General features: G+C 48.7%; 1 protein-coding gene across 2 annotated transcripts; it reads left to right on the forward strand.

The window, feature by feature from the left end:
- Positions 1-12,510: 12,510 nt before the first annotated feature.
- Positions 12,511-19,825, forward strand: LOC140192618 (uncharacterized). 2 transcript variants are annotated; one of them, XM_072250158.1, is made up of 5 exons: positions 12,511-12,757; positions 13,949-14,665; positions 15,498-15,803; positions 18,127-18,399; positions 19,369-19,825. In XM_072250158.1, the coding sequence occupies exons 2-5, from the start codon at positions 13,966-13,968 to the stop codon at positions 19,497-19,499; spliced, it is 1,410 nt and encodes a 469-aa protein (XP_072106259.1). In that variant the 5' UTR covers positions 12,511-12,757; positions 13,949-13,965; the 3' UTR covers positions 19,500-19,825. The 2 variants fall into 2 exon arrangements, with proteins under 2 accessions (XP_072106259.1, XP_072106258.1); XM_072250157.1 differs by having other exon boundaries at positions 12,512-12,757; positions 13,886-14,665.
- Positions 19,826-20,470: the final 645 nt, after the last annotated feature.

A 20,470-nucleotide genomic window follows, 5' to 3' on the forward strand; every position in this document is an offset into this window, starting at 1 on the left:
TGCCAGGAAGGAGCTTAAATGGAAATCAGAGAGCCAGAAGGGGTCATGAGAAGGCCTTGGCGGACAGGATTAAGGGAAACCCCAAGGCATTCTACAAGTATAAGAAGAGCAAGAGGATGAGCTGTGTGAGAATAGGACCAATCAGATGCGATGGTGGAAACGTGTACATGGAGTCAGAGGAGATAGCAGAGGTATTTAATGAGTACTTTGCTTCGGTATTCACTATGGAAAAGGATCCTGGCGATTAGGGGGATGACTTACAGCGGACTGAAACGCTTGAGCGTACGGACATTAAGAAAGAGGATGCGCTGCAACTTGAGAGAAATTTGAGCTGCCTCATTCGCATTTTTTTCTTTACTTACAAATTGGACACTACATTCAAGCTAAGATTTGTAATTTTGAAATCCTTCCAGGGAGACATATGTTTTTTGATATTTTAAAGAATGCTCCTGACTCCAGGCATCTCGTTTCTAAGTTTGTATGTTTGTTTGATAATTGCACTGTAGCATTTACTGTGAAGATTAGAGACGGCCAGAGAGAGGAGTTGGGCATTGAATTATCTGAAGCTGCGTGGGATAAGTGTTTGTCTATGATACAGGCTTGCTCTGATAACAGCAGGCACTAACTGATCCAGTTTAAAGTTGTCCACCGTCTCCATCACTCTAAACTTAGATTGCACAGGATTTACCCTTCTGTCTCGCCAATGTGTGATAGATGGCAAGGGACGGAAGCCATGTTGTCACACACCTTTTGGTTTTGCCCATTACTGACTGGATTTTGGTCCAAAATATTTGACTGGTACTCAAAGGCCTATAAAAGATCCTTCCCCTTGGAAGCTGGTCTCGCCATATTTTGCTGCTCGCAATGTACTATTTGTTTCCCTGCAGCCATACAACAGTCTCTGATGCTGGGGATGATTGTTGCCAAAAGACTTATCTTGAGGGAATGGAAACCACCTTCTCCCCCTTCCTTTTGGAGATGGATGGCTGATATGATCTCAGTCATACAGATGGAGAAACTTAGGTTCTTGAGAAACAATTCAATTAAAAAATTTTCGGCTGTCTGGGATCCATTTCTTGCCTACCTGGACGAGGCCGGGGGCAGATGAACAATTTCCCTCCAGCTGATCTCTCACGGCCCTCATTTGAGATTTAATGTTTAGTATTCTTGAGCACTTTGTACACTAGGCATCCATCTAATGCTATGTTTTTTTTGCTTATTTCATTTTTATACATGTCTGAGCTGGTATGTTCTTGTTGATTTCATTTTTTTGCTTGAAAATTTTGAAAATAAAATATTTTTTAAAAAGAAAGAAAGAGGATGTGCTGGAGCTTTTGAAAAGCATTAAGTTAGATAAGTCGCTGGGACTGGATGAGATATACCCCAGGCTACTGTGGGAAGCGAGGGAGAGATTGCTAAGCCTTTTGTGATGATCTTTGTGTTATCAATAGGGACGGGAGGATTGGAGTGTTGCAGATGTTTCCTTATTCAAGAAAGGGAGTAGAGATAACCCAGGAAATTATAGACCAGTCAGTCTGACTTCAGTGGTGGGCAAGTTGTTAGAGAAGATCCTGAGAGACAGGATTTATGAACATTTGGAGAGACATAATCTGGATAGGTACATGGAGTTTAGATGGACTGGATTGAGAAAAGGCAGATGGAGTTCAACCCAGATGAGTGTGAAGTGGTTCATTTCAGTAGGTCAAATTTGAAAACAGAATATAATATTAATGGTAAGACTCTTGGCAGTGTGGAGAATCTGAGGGATCTTGGAGTCCGTGTCGATAGGACACTCAAAGCTGCTGTGCAGGTTGACAGTGTTGTTAAAAAGGCGTATGGTGTGTTGACCTTCATCAACTATGGGACTGAGTTCAGGAGCTGTGAGGTAATGCTACAGCTATATCTTAGAATGCTACAGACTTTGGTCAGTGCTGTGATCAGTTCTGGTCACCTCACTACAGGAAGGATATGGATACTATAGAGAGAGTGCAGAGGAGATTTACAAGGATGTTACCTGGATTGGAGGGAGTACGTTATGAGAATAGGTTGAGCGAACTTGGCCTTTTCTCCTCGGAGCGATGGAGCATGAGAGGTGACCTGATAGAGGTGTATAAGATGATGAGAGGCATTGATCGTGTGGATAGTCAGAGGCTTTTCCCCAGGGCTGAAATGGCTAGCACAAAGTGGCATAATTTTAAGGTGCTTGGAAATAGGTACCGAGGGGATGTCAGGGGTAGGTTTTTCACTCAGAGATTGGTGGGTGCGTGGAATGCACTGCTAGCGATGGTGGTGGAAGCAGATACAACAGGATCCTTTAAGAGCCTCTTAGATGGAGCTTAGAAAAATAGAGGGGTATGCAGTAGGGAGAAGGTGAGAGAGAGAGAGAGAGGTAGGAACAAAGAGAAGGAGGAGTGACAGAGAGAAAATGACAAAGGTCCATGAGAGAAGGGGACAGAGAAAGGGCAAGAGAGAGGGGGTACAAAGAGAGAAGGTGAGTGAGAAAGGGGGAAGACGAGATAGGGAGAAAGAATGTGAAAGAGGAGGGGGGTTAGGGAGGTACAAAGATAGAGAACTTGAGAGAGAGAACGCGAGTGGGTCAAAGGCAGAGAGAAGCGGCGAGGGGAAGATAAAGGAAGGGGGCAGAGAGAGAAGATGAGGGCAGACAGAGAAAAAGGGTGAGAAGGGGGAACAGAGAGAAGGCAAGAGAGGGACAAGGATAGAGAAGGAGACAGAGAGAGAAGGAGATGAAGGTGCAAGGAGTGAGTGATAGAGGGACAGAGAGAGAAGGTGGGAACAGAGAGAGAAGGCAAGAATGAGAGGAGGGGAACAAACAGTGAGAGAAGGGGCACAAAGAGTGAGAATTGAGAGGGGGACAGAGAAAGAGAGTGGGGACAATGAGAGAAGGGGACAAAGAAGGAGAGAGAGGGGGTGGACAAAGAGAAGCTGAGAGAGAGGAGAAGCTGAGGGGGGTAGATTGAATGTGAGAGAGAGAGAGAGGGAGAGAGAGAGAGAGGGAGGAACATAAGAAATTGGAGCAGGAGTCGGCCATCTGGTCCATCGAGCCTGCTCCACCATTCAATAAGATCATGACTGATCTGGCCATGGACTCATCTCCACCTACCTGCCTTTTCCCCGTAACCCTTAATTCCCCTACTTTGCAAAAACCTATCCAACCTTGTCTTAAATAAATTTACTGAGGTAACCTCCACTGCTTCATTGAGCAGAGAATCCACAGATTCACCACTCTCTGGGAAAAGCAGTTCCTCCTCATCTGTGTCCTAAATCTGCTCCCCAAATCTTGAGGCTATGTCCCCTAGCTCTAGTCTCACCTCCCTGTGGAAATAACTTTCCTGCCTCTATCTTATCTATTTCTTTCACAAGTTTCTATAAGATTTCCTCTCATTCCTCTGAATTCCAGTGAGTACAGTCTTAGGCGACTCAATCTCTCCTCATAGTCCAACCCCCTCATCTCTGGAATCAACCTGGTGAACCTCCTCTGCACCATCTCCAAAGCCAGTATATCCTTCCTCAAGTAAGGAGACCAGAACTGCACGCAGTACTCCAGGTGCGGCCTCACCAGTACCCTGTACAGTTGCAGCATAACCTCCCTGCTCTTAAATTCAATCCCTCTAGCAATGAAGGCCAGTGTTCCATTTGCCTTCTCGATAGCCTGCTGCACCTGCAAACCAACATTTTGCGATTCATGCACAAGCACTCCCAAGTCCCTCTGCACAGCAGCATGCTGCAATTTTCACCAGTTAAATAATAATACTTTCCTTTCAAAGTGGATGACCTCGCACTTACCAACGTTGTACTCCATCTGCCAGACCCTCACCCAGTTACCTAACCTATCTATATCCCTCTGCAAACTCTCCATATTTTCTGCACAATTTGCTTTTTCCACTCAATTTAGTACAATCAGCAAACTCAGATACACTACACTCGGCTCCCTCTCCAGATTGTTAATGTATATCATGAACAGTTGTGGGCCCAGCACCAACACCTACAGCACACCGCTCACCACTGATTGCCAACCAGAAAAACAACCATGTATCCCAACTCCCTGCTTTCTATTAGTTAACCAATTCTCTATCCATGCTAATACATCACCCCAACTCTTTGCATCTTTATCTTATGGATAAGTCTTTTTTGTGGCACCAACCTTGTCCTAAATATATTTACTGAGGTAGCCTCCACTGCTTCATTGAGCAGAGAATTGCACAGATTCACCACTCTGGGAAAAGCAGTTCTGGAAATCCAGGTAAATAATGTCCATCCTACTATCTACTGCGCTCATTATATCCTCAAAGAACTTCAGTAAGTTTGTCAAACAGGACCTGCCTTTGCTGAGTCCATGCTGTGTCTGCCTGATGGACCCATTTCTTTCCAGATGCCTCACCATTTATTCTTTAATGAAAGCTGCAAGCAGTTTCCCAACTACAGAAGGGAAGAGAGAGGGACAAAGAGAGAAGTTGAGAGAGAAAGAGAGGCAAGAGAGGGAATGGTACAGGAGAGAGAGCAAGGTTCAAAGAGAGAGGGACAAAGAGAAAGGAACACAGAGATAAAAAGAGAAAGAGGGGAGGAATTGATGACTTTGTGGCAAAGTTTGTGGATGATACAAAGATAGGTGGGAGGGTGGTAGTGCAAAGGAAGCAGTGCGCAGGACAAATGGAAGGATGGGCAAAAAAGTGGCATACGGAATACAGGCAACACACACAAAATGCTGGAGGGACTCTGCCAGACAGGCTGCTTCTGTGGAAAAAAGCACAGTCGATGTTTCAGACCAAGACCCTTCGACAGGACTGGGGGAAAAAGCTGCGGGAAGAGCTAGGAAGTTGATTGCAAGTCTTTCCTAGCTCCTTTCTTCATCCCTCCCCCTCCAAGTTTCACCTACCGGCTGGCATTTCCCTCTCCCCTCAACCCAGCTTTCAAATCTACTTCTCAGCTTTCTTTCTCCAGACCTGCCGAAGGGTTTCAGCCCAAAACGTCGACTGTGCTTTTTCCCATGGATGCTGCCTGACCTGCTGAGTTCCTCCAGCATTTTGTGTGTGTTGCTCGGATCTCCAGCATCTGCAAATTTCCTCCTGTTTATGAGATGGAATACAGTGTTGGGAAATGTACAATAATGCATTTTGGTAAAAGGAACAATACTGCAGACTATTATCTGAATGGGGAGAAGTTTCAAACATCAGAAGTACAGAGGGACTTCGGAGTCCTCGTGCAAGACTCCCAGAAGGTTAATTTACAGGTTAAGTCCGTGGTAAAGATGGCAAATGCAATGTTGATATTTATTTCAAAGGAGAAAATGCTGAGGCTTTATAAGACACTAGACAGGAAGTTCTTGGAGTATTGTCAACCATTTTAAGACCATAAGACAAAGAAGCGGAAGTTGGCCATTCGGCCCATCGAGTCTGCTCTGCCATTTTATCATGAGCTGATCCATTCTCCCATTTAGTCCCACACCCCTGCCTCCTCAACATAACCTTTGATGCCCTGGCTACTCAGATACCTATCAATCTCTGCCTTAAATACACCCAATGACTTGGCCTCCACTGCTGCCCATGGCAACATATTCCATAGATTCACCACCCTCTGACTAAAAAAATTTCTTCGCATTTCTGTTCTGAATGGGCGCCCTTCAATCCTTAAGTCATGTCCTCTCATACTAGACTCCCCCATCATGGGAAACAACTTTGCCACATCCACTCTGTCCATGCCTTTCAACATTCGAAATGTTCCTATGAGGTCTCCCCTCATTCTTCTAAACTCCAAGGAATACAGTCCAAGAGCAGACAAACGTTCCTCATATGTTAACCCTCTCATTCCCGGAATCATTCTAGTGAATCTTCTCTGTACCCTCTCCAACGTCAGCACATCCTTTCTTAAATAAGGAGACCAAAATTGCCCACAGTACTCCAAGTGAGGTCTCACCAGTGCCTCAACATCATATCCCTGCTGCTATACTCTATTCCTAGAAATGAATGCCAACATTGCATTCGCCTTCTTCACTACTGACTCAACCTGGAGGTTAACTTTAAGGAAATCCTGTACGAGGACTCCCAAGTCCCGTTGCATCTCAGAACTTTGAATTCTTTCCCCATTTAAATAATAGTCTGCCCATTTATTTTTTCTGCCAAAGTGCATAACCATACACTTTCCAACATTGTACTTCATTTGCCACTTCTCTGCCCATTCTTCCAACCTATCCAAGTCTCTCTGCAGACTCTCCGTTTCCTCAGCACTACTGGCCCCTCCACCTATCTTCGTATCGTCAGCAAACTTAGCCACAAAGCCATCTATTCCATAATCCAAATCGTTGATGTACAATGTAAAAAGAAGCGGCCCCAACACTGATCCCTGTGGAACACCACTGGTAACCGGCAGCCAACCAGAATAGGATCCCTTTATTCCCACTCTCTGTTTCCTGCCAATCAGCCAATGCTCTATCCATGTATGTAACTTCCCCGTAACTTCATGGGCTCTTATCTTGTTAAGTAGCCTCATGTGTGGCACCTTGTCAAAGGCCTTCTGAAAATCCAAATATACAACATCCACTGCATCTCCCTTGTCTAGCCTACTGGTAATTTCCTCAAAAAATTGTAATAGGTTTGTCAGGCAGGATTTTCCTTTAAGGAGTCCATGCTGAGTTCTGCCTATCTTGTCATATGCCTCCAGGTACTCTGTAACTTCGTCCTTGACAATCGACTCCAACAACTTCCCAACCACCGACGACAAGCTAACAGGTCTAAAATTTCCTTTTTGCTTCTTTGCCCCCTTCTTAAATAGCGGAGTGACATTTGCAATCTTCCAGTCCTCCGGAACCATGCCAGAATCTATCGACTTTTGAAAGATCATCACTAATGCCTCTGCAATCTCCACAGCTACTTCCTTCAGAACACACGGGTGCATTCCATCTGGTCCAGGAGATTTATCTACCCTTACACTATTCAGCTTCCTGAGTATTTTCTCTGTCGTAATTGTGACTGCGCACACTTCTCTTCCCTGCCACCCTTGAGTGTCTGGTATACTGCTGATGTCTTCCTCAGTGAAGACTGATGCAAAATACTCGTTCAGTTCCTCTGCCATCTCCTTATCTCCCATTACAATTTCTCCAGCATCATTTTCTATCGGTCCTATATCTACTCTCAACTGTCTTTCACTCTTTATATACTTGAAAAAAGCTTTCAGTATCCTCTTTGATATTATTTGCTAGCTTCCTTTCATAGTTAATCTTTTCCCTCTTAATGACCTTCTTGGTTTCCTTTTGTAAGGTTTTAAGAACTTCCCAATCCTCTGTCTTCCCTCTAATTTTTGCTTCCCTTTCCTTTGCTTTAGCTTTGGCTTTGACTTCTCTTGTCAACCACGGTTGCATCCTTTTTCCACTCAGAAATTTCTTCTTTTTTGGAATATACCTGTCTTGCGCCTTCCTCACTTCTGGCATAAACTCCAGCCACTGCTGCTCTGCTGTCTTTCCTACCAGTGTCCCTTTCCAGTCAACTTTGGCCAGTTCCTCTCTCATGCCACTGTAATTTCCTTTACTCCACTGAAATACCGACACATCAGATTTCTCTTTTTCAAATTTCACAGTGAACTCAATCATGTTATGATCACTGCCTCCTAAGGGTTCCTTCACCTCAATCTCTCTAATCACCTCCGGCTCATTACACAATACCCAATCCAGTACAGCCGATCCCCTGGTGGACTCAACAACCAGCTGTTCTAAAAAGCCATCTCACAGACATTCTACAAATTCTCTCTCTTGAGATCCAGTGCTGACCTGATTTTCCCAATCCACTCGCATGTTAAAATCCCCCACAATTATCATAACACTGCCCTTCTGACAGGCCTTTTCTATCTCCTGTTGTAATTTGTAGTCCACATCCCTGCAGCTGTTTGGAGGCCTATAAATAACTGCCATCAGGGTCCTTTTACCCATAAAGGTTCTGCAACTTCCGATCCTATATCACCACTTTCTAATGATTTAATATCATTTCTTACCAATAAAGCCACACCTCCCCCTCTGCCTACCTTCTTATTCTTCCGATACACCGTGTACCCTTGGACGTTCAGCTCCCAGAGACATGCATCCTTTAGCCAGGTCTCAGTGATGGCCACAATATCATACCTGCCAATCCGTATCTGTACGACAAGATCATCAACCTTATTCCTTATGCTGCGTGCATTTAAGTACAACACCTTAAGACCAGTATTTGATAATTTTCGCTTTGATTTCACTGCAACTTTATTGCACTGCAACTCATCCCAATGGCTACAAATTTGCCCCATCACCTGCCTGTCTTTCCTGACATCTTTACTGCTCACTATCTTAAGATTTATTTCTGTTTTCCTCTTCCTCCGCTCTATCCCATGCCCCTGCCAAATTAGTTAAAACCCTCCCTAACAGCTCTATTAAACTTTCCCGCCAGGATATTGGTCCCCTTCGGGTTCAGGTGTAACCTGTCCTTTTTGAACAGGTCGTACTTCCCCCAGAAGAGATCCCAATTATCCAAGAACCTGAAGCCCTGCCCCCTACACCAGTCTCTCAGCCACGCATTCATCTGCCTGATCCGACTATTCTTGCCCTCGCTAGCACGTGGCACAGGTAGCAATCCCGAGTTTAACACCTTGGAGGTCCTGCTTCTCAGCTTCCTTCCTAACTCCTGGAAATCTCTCTTCAGGACCTCCTCCTTTGTCCTATCTATGTCATTGGTACCAACATGTACCAAAACAACTGGCTGCTCACCCTCCCCCTTCAGAATATTCAGGACCCGATCCGAGACATCCCGTACCCTGGCACCTGGGAGGCAACACACCATGCGGGTATCTGTCAGGCTCACAGAATCTCCTGTCCATTCCCCTGACTATGGAATCCCCTACGACTACCGCATTTCTCTTCTCCCTCCTTCTCTCCTGCACAACAGCGCCAGGCTCAGTGCCAGAGACCTGGTCACCATGGGTGTCCCCTGTCAGGTCATCCCCCTCAACAGCATCCAGAACAAGGTAGTTGTTGCTGAGGGGGACAGCCACAGATGTGCTCGCCACTATCCGGGCATTTCCCTTCCCTCTCTTGACAGTGACCCAGTTTTCTGACCCCTCTAGCCTAGGGATGACTACCTCCCTGTAGCTCCTGTCTATCACCTCTTCACTTTCCCTGATCCCTAACATGGTCTCTGAGGAGCTGCATCTCGGTGCACCTGGTGCAGATGTGGCCATCGGGGAGGCTGGAGGTTTCCCAGGATTCCCACATCTGACACCCTGAACAAAGCACTAACCCTGCAGGCATGCTATCTAATTCTACAGGAATGAAACAGGAAAAATAAGTCTACTCACCCACTTACCTCGCCAAACAGATGTACTTTTTAAACTGTTAGCTCGTAACGTTAGCTGTGAGAGCCCTGCTGTTCCTGTCTGTCCGGGCCAATTCGCGAAGTGGGGGGGAGAAAAAAAAGAGTTGGCACTTCACTCTCGCCTCTTCCTGTTTATCGCCGAAGCCTGTTGAAGCTAAAGCCCTACACTCTGCTCCCACTCACTCCGTTGCCCGCTATGACAGCTGCCCGCTGTATAGGGTGGTCTCCTTTTTAAACTCTCCGCGCGGTCCTTCAGAATTCAGCTCCCACGATGCTCTGTAGTCCCGATCCAAAAGATGGGCCGCATATCTCAGAAAGGACGTGTTGTCATTGGAGAGAGTCCAGAGGAGGTTCACAAGGATGATTGCAGGAATGAAGGGGTTAACACATGAGGAGTGTTTGGCAGCTTTGGGCCTGTACTCACTGGAATTTAGAAGAATGAGGGGGGATCTCATTGAAACCTACCAAATCTTGAAAGGACTTGGTAGGGTGGATAGGATATGGAGAGGATGGTTCCTATGGAGGGGGTATCCAGAACTAGAGGGCACAGCCTCAAATTGAGGGGTGACCTTTTAAAACAAAGGTAAGGAGGAATTTTTTTTTAGCCAGAGAGTAGTGAATCTGTGGACTGCTCTACCACAGTCTGAGCTTGAAGCCCAAGTCCGTGGGTGTATTTAAAGCAGAAGTTGATTGTTCCCTGATTGGTCAGGGCATCAAAGCATATGGCAAGAAGGTAGAAAATGATTTAGGTAGAAAAAGGGAAGAGGTCCTGAATAGAGAATTCAGGGAGTTTGGTAGGAAGCTGAAAGGCAGGACCTCTAGGGTAGTAATCTCAGGATTGCTGCCTGTGCCACATGCTAGCGAGTGCAAGAATAGCATAATCAGGCATAAGACTGGTGTAGGGGGGGAGGGATTCAGATTCATAGAGACATAGAAAACCTACAGCACAATACAGGCCCTTCAGCCCACTTTACAACCTACACAAAAAGGACGAGTTACACCTGAACCCAAAGGGGTCCAATATCCTAGCAGGCAGATTTAATGGAGCTGTTAGGGAGGGTTTAAGCTAATTTGGCAGGGAGATGGGAACCAGAGTGATAGGCTTTAGGAAGGGGAAAACAGAAATAAATCAAAGGTAGCATGCCACAGAAATTATAGAAAGAACAGGCGGAGATGAAGCTTAATCACAGCCAGTGGCAGGAGTTACAGGGCAATAGAGACATGGTGTAGTTAAAACAGAAAGTAACAAATACTGGACTGAGAGTGTTGTACTTGAATGCACGAGGCATAAGGAATAAAATGGATGACCTTGAAATTCAGCTGCAGATTGGCAAGTACGACGTTGTGGCCATCTCTGAAACTTGGCTAAAGGATGGCTGCCATTGGGAGCTGAATGTCCAAGGATATACGGTGTATCAGAAAGATAGCTTAGTAGGCAGAGGGGGTGGTGTGGCCCTGTGAATAAGAAATAATATTAAATTACTAGAAAGAGATGGCATAGGATTGGAAGGTGTAGAGTCTCTATGGCTTGAGTTAAGAAATGGCAAGGGTAAAAGAACCCTAATGGCAATTGTACACAGGTCTCCAGACAGCAGCTGGGATGTGGATTACAATTTACAGCAGGAGATAGAAAAGGCATATCAGAAAGGCAATGTCATGATAATCGGGGATTTTAACATGAAAACCAAGTGGGAAGGTGCTCAGGAAGCTTAATGGTCTGAGGGTGGATAAATCTCCTGGTCCTGATGGAATGCACCCCTGGTTCTGAAGGAAGTAGCTAGAGAGATTGCGGAGGCATTAACGATGATCTTTCAAGAATTGATAGATTCTGGCATTGTACCGGATGACTGGAAAATTGCAAATGTTACTCCACTATTTAAGAACAGTGGGAGGCAGCAGAAAGGAAACCATAGTTCTGTTAGCCTGACAGGGAAGTTGTTGGAATTGATTGTTAGGGATGAGATTACGGAGTACCTGGAGGCACATGACAAGATAGGCCAAAGCCAGCAAGGTTTCCTGAAAGGAAAATCCTGCCTGACAAACTTACTGCAATTCTTTGAGGAAATTACAAGCAGGGTAGATAAAGGAGATGCAGTAGACGTGGTGTACTTGGATTTTCAGAAGGCCTTTGATAAGGTGCTGCACATGAGGCTGCTTAGCAAGATAAAAGCCCATGGAATTACAGGGAAGTTACTAGCATGGGTGGAGCATTGGCTGGTCGGCAGAAAACAGAGAGTGGGAATAAAGGGATCCTATTCTGGCTGACTGCCGGTCACCAGTGGAGTTCCACAGGGGTTGGTGTTGGGACTGCTGCTTCTTACGATGTATGTCAATGACTTGGACTATGGGATTAATGGATTTGTGGCTAAATTTGCCGATGATACAAAGATAGGTGAGGAGCGGGTAGTGTTGAGGAAACAGAGAGCCTGCAGAGAGACTTAGATATTTTAGGGGAATAGGCAAAGAAGTGGCAAATGAAATACAATGCTGGAAAGTGTATGGTCGTGCACTTTGGTGGAAGAAATAAACAGGCAGACTATTATTTAGATGGGGAGAGAATTCAAAATGCAGAGCAAAGGGACTTAGGGGTCCTTGTGCAGGATACCCTAAAAGTTAACCTTCGGGTTGAGTACTGACTCGGAAGCTGACGAAGGCGAATGCAATGTTAGCATTCATTTCTAGAGGTATAGAATATAAGAGCAGGGATGTGATGTTGAGGCTCTATAACGCACTCAGGAGACCACACTTGGAGTATTGTATGCAGTTTTGGGCTCCTTATTTTAGAAAGGATATATTGACATTGATTCAGAGAAGATTCACGAGAAAGATTCCAGGAATGAAAGGGTTACCGTATGAGAAAGGTCCGGCAGCTCTTGGGTTGTGTTCCCTGGAGTTCAGGAGATTGGGGGCGGGGGAGGGGGGATCTCATAGAAACATTCTGAATATTAAAGTGGGGATGACCGGAAGAATTGGATCAGCCCATGATAGAATGGCGGAGCCGACTCGATGGGCCGAATGGCCTACTTCTACTCCTTTGTCTTCTGGAAGACGAGGGAGAGAGAGGAGGGACAGAGAGAAAGAGAGGTGTCTATGTGTCGGAAGGTGGATCTGAGCGGGAGGAGGGCGGGGGTAGGCGGTGGGTCGATCGGTGGCGAAGTGACTGTCCCGGGATGGCGTGGCGGAGGTCCGTCGATCGGGACTCCCTCCTCTCCCCGCCCTCTTCCACTTCCACCACACCACCCACAAGTTCACAGGTCGGGGAGTGAGTGCCCGCACAGAAATGAAAGTGAAAGAGAAACAGGGGGAGAGGGAGAGGGAGAGAGAGAGAGAGAGAGAGAGAATGCGGGAGTGGGTGGTGAAGGTACGGTGAAGATTGTGGGATATCTCTCACTACACATACGCCGAACCAGGTAGGAGACCGAGACCGTGACCGTCGGGGGGGGAGGGGGGGCAGAGATGTCCCCCACTGTGGGTGCAGTTGAAACTCTCAGACCCACCGCACGCAAACAAACTCTTCACCCCAGGCCGTCCCTTCCGACGTGGGGATGGAGCGCAGTCAGGATGTGGCCATCTCTTGTGTTGGTGCAAGGTTCCCCACACCCCGCGTTTGCCCGCCTGACCAGACCTGCCCGAGTTCCATCGACGGGCCACCATCTGGGTGAAAAAGTTTCCCCTCGGATCACTTTTAAATCTCCCCTCCCTTCCCCGCACCTTAAACCTCTGGTTCTTCATTGCCCAGCCCTGGGGAAAAAGACTATCTATGTCCGTCTGTAAGGTCTCCAAGGAATAAAGTCCCAACCTGCCCAACCTCTCTCCATAACTCAGTCCCGGCAACATCCTCCGAAATCTCCTCCTAGCTCAACGGCATCTTTCCGACAGCAGGGCGACCAGGGCTGAACACAAGACGCCAAGTGCGGCCTCACCAACGTCGTGTGCGCCAAGACATCCCGAGGGGTTTGGAGGGGGATGTGTGCGGCGGAGGATGGGGACACCAGGATTCGGGAGCCACGCTCCCCGCTGTTCCGGTGCTGGGGGAGAGGGGGCACTCGGTTAGTGAGATGGGACTTCTGAGACTAACGTTCATTCTAACCCCTCTCTCCCCATCCTCCTCCCTCACCCCCTCCCTCACACCATCCCTCTCCCTCAACCCTTCTCCATCCTCCTCCCTCACCCCCTCTCCCTCACCCCCTCTCCCCCACCCCCTCTCCCTCACTCTCTCTCTCCCCATCCTCCTCCCTCACCCCCTTCCCTCACCCCCTCCCTCAACCCCTCTCCCTCACCCCCTCCCTTACCCCCTCTCCCTCACCCCCTCTCTTCTCATCCTCCCACTATCCTCCCTGAACCCCTCTCCCTCACCCCCTCTCCCTCACCCCTTCTCCCTCACTCCCTCAACCCCCTCCTTCAACCCCTCTCCCTCACCCCTCCCTCAACCCCTCACCCCCTCTCCTTCACCCCTTCTCTCCCCATCCTTCTCCCTCACCCCCTCCCTCTCCCCCCCTCTACTCTCCCTCTCCCCATCCTTCTTCCCTCTCCCTCAGCCCTCCATCCCCCGCTCCCCCCACTCCTGCCCCCCTCACTCTCCCCTGTTACCCCTCCCTCAGGAAGAGCCTCTTGCCCCATGATGGGCTCCCAGGAGCAGCTGAAGATCGACGTGCTACTACTGCTGTTTCAGCAGCCAGCCGGCCTGCCTATCGCCAGCCTCCCATACCAGTTCCTGCTCTTTCATGGCCGCCTCCTTGACCTGCAGGCCCATGGCTACCCCTCACTCGAGGCGTTGCTCACCGACATGTCCAGCATGGTGGAGTTGAGGAGCGTTGGCGGTGGTGGCATGCCCTACAGCCTCAGGCTCCTGCTCCGTGTCCCAGGCCAGGTGGAGGAGACCCACCGACCACAGGCCCTGGCTTCGGCCTCCAAGCAACCCCAGCCTTTGCTTCTCGGTGTCCCAGTAATCCAGGGGTGGCCCCACTTTCCCCACTATGTCCCTGTCCAGCCTCTCCGCTGGGCCCCGCCAACCAGGAGGGCAGGTTCAGCCGCAGCTCCAGTGAGGCCATTAATGAAGCAGAAGGAGGAAGCAGGAAAGCCCAGCAGCACAGATCGCAGCACAGATCACAGCCCTGTGGTTCCGGACAAGGAGGCAGCCCCCATGGCCAATGGGGAGAGGGAGTTTCCAATGACCTACAGCGAGGTACTGAAGTCAGGAGGGCTAGCTGGAGGCAGGAGCCTGGTAGGGTGCAAGCCCAAGCTCAGGCCAGGTGATCCAGCAGCCCAAAGCCAAGACAGGAGTTCAGCCAGCAGGACAGCAGAGGTGTGCCCAACAGGTATGTCATGGGACAGTGTGGAGGGAGTTTCACTCTGTGTCTGACCCCGGGAGTCTGTGATGGGACGGTGTGGAGGGAGATTTACTCTGTGTCTGACCCCGGGAGTGTGTGATGGGACGGTGTGGAGGGAGATTCACTCTGTGTCTGACCCCGGGAGTGTGTCATGGGACAGTGTGGAGGGAGCTTCACTCTGTGTCCGACCCCGGGACTGTGTCATGGGACAGTGTGGAGGGAGCTTCACTCTGTGTCTGACCCCGGGAGTGTGTGATGGGACGGTGTGGAGGGAGATTCACTCTGTGTCTGACCCCGGGAGTGTGTCATGGGACAGTGTGGAGGGTGTTTCACTCTGTGTCTGACCCCGGGAGTGTGTGATGGGACGGTGTGGAGGGAGCTTCACTCTGTGTCTGACCCCGGGAGTGTGTGATGGGATGGTGTGGAGGGAGTTTCACTCTGTGTCTGTCCCCGGGAGTGTGTGATGGGACCGTGTGAAGGGAGCTTCACTCTGTGTCTGACCCTGGGAGTGTGTGATGGGACGGTGTGGAGGGAGTTTCACTCTGTGTCTGACCCCGGGAGTGTGTGATGGGACGGTGTGGAGGGAGCTTCACTCTGTGTCCGACCCCGGGAGTGTGTGATGGGATGGTGTGGAGGAAGTTTCACTCTGTGTCTGACCTCGGGAGTGTGTGATGGGACGGTGTGGAGGGAGCTTCACTCTGTGTCTGACCCCGGGAGTATGTGATGGGACAGTGTGGAGGGAGATTCACTCTGTGTCTGACCCCGGGAGTGTGTGATGGGATGGTGTGGAGGGAGCTTCACTCTGATCTTTCTCCTGCAGGTTTGTTACCGGATTGTCCTGTTAAGGAATGGCTGTTATCAGTGCTGAAGACTCGGGGATACCGTGACGGCCTCTATACCCGTAAGCTGGCCAGTCTCTGCCTCAAACAGCAGCACATGGAGCTCTCGGCTTTCCTTTCTGAGAATCGTTACGGCTCGCTTTCCGAGCTGCTCTCCCGCGTGCCAGAGGTGGAGATTGTGCCAGGTTGTGTTCATCACGGTGACTATGTAATCCGTCTGCAGGCCGGTAGGGAGCCATCACTCACCAAGGATAGCCCCTCGGCCCATCTGCATCATGCTGAACCAGGTATCTTACCAAGCTGCTCCCTCTTGCCCTTGTTTGGACCGTATCCCTCAACAACTCACCCATGCACAGCTGCCTAAATAGTGTTCCTACCTGCCTCATTCAGCTCATCATCAATTAATTTACAGACTAGATGCACAGATGACATGAAGGTTGGTGGAGTTGTGGACGGTATAGAAGGTTGTCGTGGGTTACAACGGGATATTGACAGGATGCAGAGCTGGGCTGAGAAATGGCAGGTGGAGTTCAACCCGGAAAAGTGTGAAGTAATTCAATTTGGAAGGTCAAATTTGAAGGCAGGATTCTTGGATCCCAGTGTGGAGGGATAGAGGGAACTTGGGATCCTTGTCCATAGATCCTGCAAAGTTGCTGCACAAGTTGGTCGGGTGGTTATGAAGGCGTATGGTGTGTTGGCTTTTATTACTAAAGGGATTGAATTCAAGAATCGTGAGGTAAAGTAGCTCTATAAAACCCTGGTTAGATGACACTTGGAGTGTTGTGTTCAGTTCTGGTCTCCTCGTTTTAGGATGTGGAGGGTGCAGAGGAGACTTACCAGGATGCTGCCTAGATTCGAGAGCATGTCTGATGAGGAAAGGTTTAGTGAGCTGGGGCTTTTCTCTCTGGGGTGAAGGAGGATGAGAGGTGACGATAGAGGTGTACAAGCTAGAGGTAGAGATCGAGTGGACAGCCAGGACGGAAATGGCAGATATGAGCGGGCATAATTTGATGGTGATTGGAGTAAAGAATAGGGGGAGGAATATCGGAGGTAGGTGTTTTTTTGCGCAGAGTGGTGGGTGTGTGGGACACTCCGCCAGGGGTGGTGGTTGGGGCAGGTACATTGGGGAGGTAGTTAACAGACACTTGGGTAGGCACATGGATGACAGAAAAATGGAGGGCTACGGGGGAGGAAAGGGACCTTGGAATAGGTTCAGGGACCAGCACAACATGATGGGCTGAATAGCCTGTATTGTACTGTGCTGTGCTGTCCAAAAGGATCCTCAAATTTATTTAAGTTGCACTGAATTATACTTTAAACTATTCAAAAGAGTATTCACAAGATTTTGAAATCCAATTCAACGGTGCGAAGAAGTAAACATTATCCAAATGTTTACAAAAATTAATTAAGGTGCATTAAAAAATTTAAATGATTCAGACACTGAATAAATATATATTCCCACTCATGTATAGGACCTGTCAGAATGACTTTTTGACATTGTATTGTAGCTGCCTTTCTCCTGGGGAGAAAGACTGTGATGTCCCTTACCTGCACCACTCGTGGTGTTACAGACATCTCTCAGGTCACCCTCAGCCCCCCCCATCGGGCAGAAGATACAAACGCCTGAGAAAACGTCCCACCAGTACGAGGACAGCTTCTACCCCGCTGTTATCAGACTATTGAACGGTCCCCCAGTACGAGGACAGCTTCTACCCCGCTGTTATCAGACTATTGAACGCTCCCCCAGCACGAGGACAGCATCTACCCCGCTGTTATCAGACTATTGAACGGTCCCCCAGTGCGAGGACAGCTTCTACCCCGCTGTTATCAGACTATTGAACGGTCCCCCAGTACGAGGACAGCTTCTACCCCGCTGTTATCAGACTATTGAACGGTCCCCCAGTACGAGGACAGCTTCTACCCCGCTGTTATCAGACTATTGAACAGTCCCCCAGTACGAGGACAGCTTCTACCCCGCTGTTATCAGACTATTGAACGGTCCCCCAGTACGAGGACAGCTTCTACCCCGCTGTTATCAGACTATTGAACGGTCCCCCAGTATGAGGACAGCTTCTACCCCGCTGTTATCAGACTATTGAACGGTCCCCCAGTACGAGGACAGCTTCTACCCCGCTGTTATCAGACTATTGAACGGTCCCCCAGTACGAGGACAGCTTCTACCCCGCTGTTATCAGACTATTGAACGGTCCCCCAGTACGAGGACAGCTTCTACCCCGCTGTTATCAGACTATTGAACGCTCCCCCATTACGAGGACAGCTTCTACCCCGCTGTTATCAGACTATTGAACGCTCCCCCATTACGAGGACAGCTTCTACCCCGCTGTTATCAGACTATCGAACGGTCCCCCAGTACGATAAGATGGACTCTTGACCTCACAATCTACCTCGTCGTGACCCTTGCAGTTTATTGTCTGCCTGCACTGCCCTTTCTCTGTAACTGTAATACTTTATTCTGATCTCTGTTATTGTTTTCCCTTGTTCTACCTCGATGCACTGTGTAATGATCTGATCTACATGACACAAGATTTTCACTCTCTCGGTACGTGTGATAATAGTAAACCGATTCACCAGATCTCATTTCCTCTGCAGATTCCTCATTTCCACAGCCAGCTGCATCCCCAGAAGTCACTGAGGGCATCCCGGAGAGAGTGTCCCTGCTCCTGGCACGACACCCAGAGGGACTCAGCACCTTCCAGCTACGTCAGGCATACCGGGAGACCTATCAGCGGGGCCTGTCTGTGGAAGGGCATCCCAGCCTCAGCGCCCTGCTGGCAGCCATGGGCAGTGCTGTGTCTATCCGCGGTCTGGGTGTCCAGGCTCGCCTCTTCCCACGTGGAGTACCTGGCTGCAGTATGCTTGCCGGTGAGTGAACGCATCACACCAGCCAACCCCCACCCCCACCCCCACCTGTCTCAACATACCACACTGGGAGAGTTGTTCACCGTTTCCCTCTTAACGTCCCACACTGTCAGGTTATTTCATGGTTCCCTTCTTAATATACCACACTGGGAGGGACGTTCAGGGTTTTCCAGTTGATATACCTTGGGAGGGATGTTCGGGGTTTCCATCTCAATAAACACACTGGGAGGGACGTTCTGGGTTTTCCAGTTGATATACCTTGGGATTGATGTTTGGGGGTTCCCATCTTAATAACCACACCAGGAGGGGAGGGGCATTCTGTATTCCCATCTCAGTAACCGCACTGGGAGTGCTGTTTAGGGTTTCTGTACTGCAATACAACACAGAGAGTAGTTTCCCTTGTGATATACCTCAGAAAGAGGCACCCCTCTCGAAATGTCTTGCTGAGAGTGGTTTCCCTCTCATTACGTTACACTGACAGTGGTGCTCAGGGTCCTCTGGGTATCCGATGCTGGGAGTTGTGTTTGGGGTTTGCCCTCTCATTACGTTACACTGACAGTAATGTTCAGGGTTCACTGAGCATTCTCTCAATCTACTGCAGTAGGAGGGCCGGTCAGTTTTGCCCTCTTCATAGAATGCACCGAGTGGTCTCCATTATGGTGAACCATACTTCTCAATATATCATTCTGGTATTGGTATGCCGCTCTGGGAGGTCCATTTGGGCTTCCCCTATCAATTCACAACACTGAGAGTAGTGTGCATGGTTCTCCTCTCAATATCCAACACGCAGAGTTGTGTATAAGGTTCCCGTCTCAATGTACCACTCTGGGAGGATCATTTTTGATACATCACACTGAGCTTGGGCGTTATTCAGTGGGAGTGGGAGGGAGAGCAGACCCAACAGGCCAAGCACTCGGGTTCATCTCCGACACGAGCCTCACAGCTGCTGACCCTCTCTTTTGTTTCCCAAAGAGCCTGAGGCCACTTCACGCCAGCGAGATGGTGATGGGAAGTCCATCGGGAACGGGCAATTGGCCGCAGAGCTGCCGGAGTGGACCGTCACCGAGACGGGATTCTATGCCTCGGCGGGCTTGTCCCCCTGACCATTGTGATCAGTCTTCCCCACTGCCAAGGGAGACAGACAACAGGAATATCCGGGTCATATAGGAACAGAAGTTATGATGCACCAAGTGTTTTGAGTGACGCTGTAGCCTATTGGTTAGAGTACTAGTACTTCAGCGACAGTGACCTGGGTTTACTTCCTGCCGTTAGCTGAACGTGCTCCCTATGACCACATGGCTTTTGTCTGGATGCTCTGCGTTCTTCCCACATCTCAAAGACGTAGACTAATTGGTCACATAGATTAATTCAGCTGTGTGGGCTTGTTACTGTGCTGTATCTCTAAATTTAAAAAAATTATCCAGTTAAAGTCATGTTAACAAGTGCTTTTTAATCTACTGACGTAATGGCCCGTTAAAATTTCTTCACACCTCGGTGCTAAATTCTGTCACGTTGTGATCACTCTTCTCTGAGGCTGGGTGATCATGGGATCATAGAGCCAGGGAGCAGGGCCTCCAAATGTAACCCAACATGTGCTTTGATGTTCAACGTCCTCCATCTCTGCCTGTCCTTGTCCATTCAGAAGGATTCTTCATTGCTGTTTCCATAACAGTTTTGTTTTTTTTTTAACCAGTTAGGGTTGTTAGCTCTGAGCTGAACTGTAAACCTGCAGGACTGGTGGACCACCTCATCTGCTCATTGACCTGTTTGGCATGGGCGTCTCTACCAAGAGCCAAAGTATAAAGCCCTGACTCCAGCCAGCATAGCTCGCCGGGTCATTGAGGCACGCAAGTCTCCAAATCACAACAAAGTCGTGGTCCTCTTGGAGGGTGCTGTTAATGCTAGAGCGTAACTCAATATTTATTAGGAAATGTAGAGGAGGCTTGATCCAAAATCATGATTTAGCAAAAAACAATAACTTTAATAAGCAACCACAAAATAACGAACTATGAGAGGGCACCAAACGAAAGAGAACAGAAACTAAACATAACAGGCAGCAAGGTGAACTTTAGGA

The sequence above is a fragment of the Mobula birostris genome, unplaced genomic scaffold (assembly GCF_030028105.1).
Source record: "Mobula birostris isolate sMobBir1 unplaced genomic scaffold, sMobBir1.hap1 scaffold_1834, whole genome shotgun sequence".
NCBI lineage: Eukaryota > Metazoa > Chordata > Chondrichthyes > Myliobatiformes > Myliobatidae > Mobula > Mobula birostris.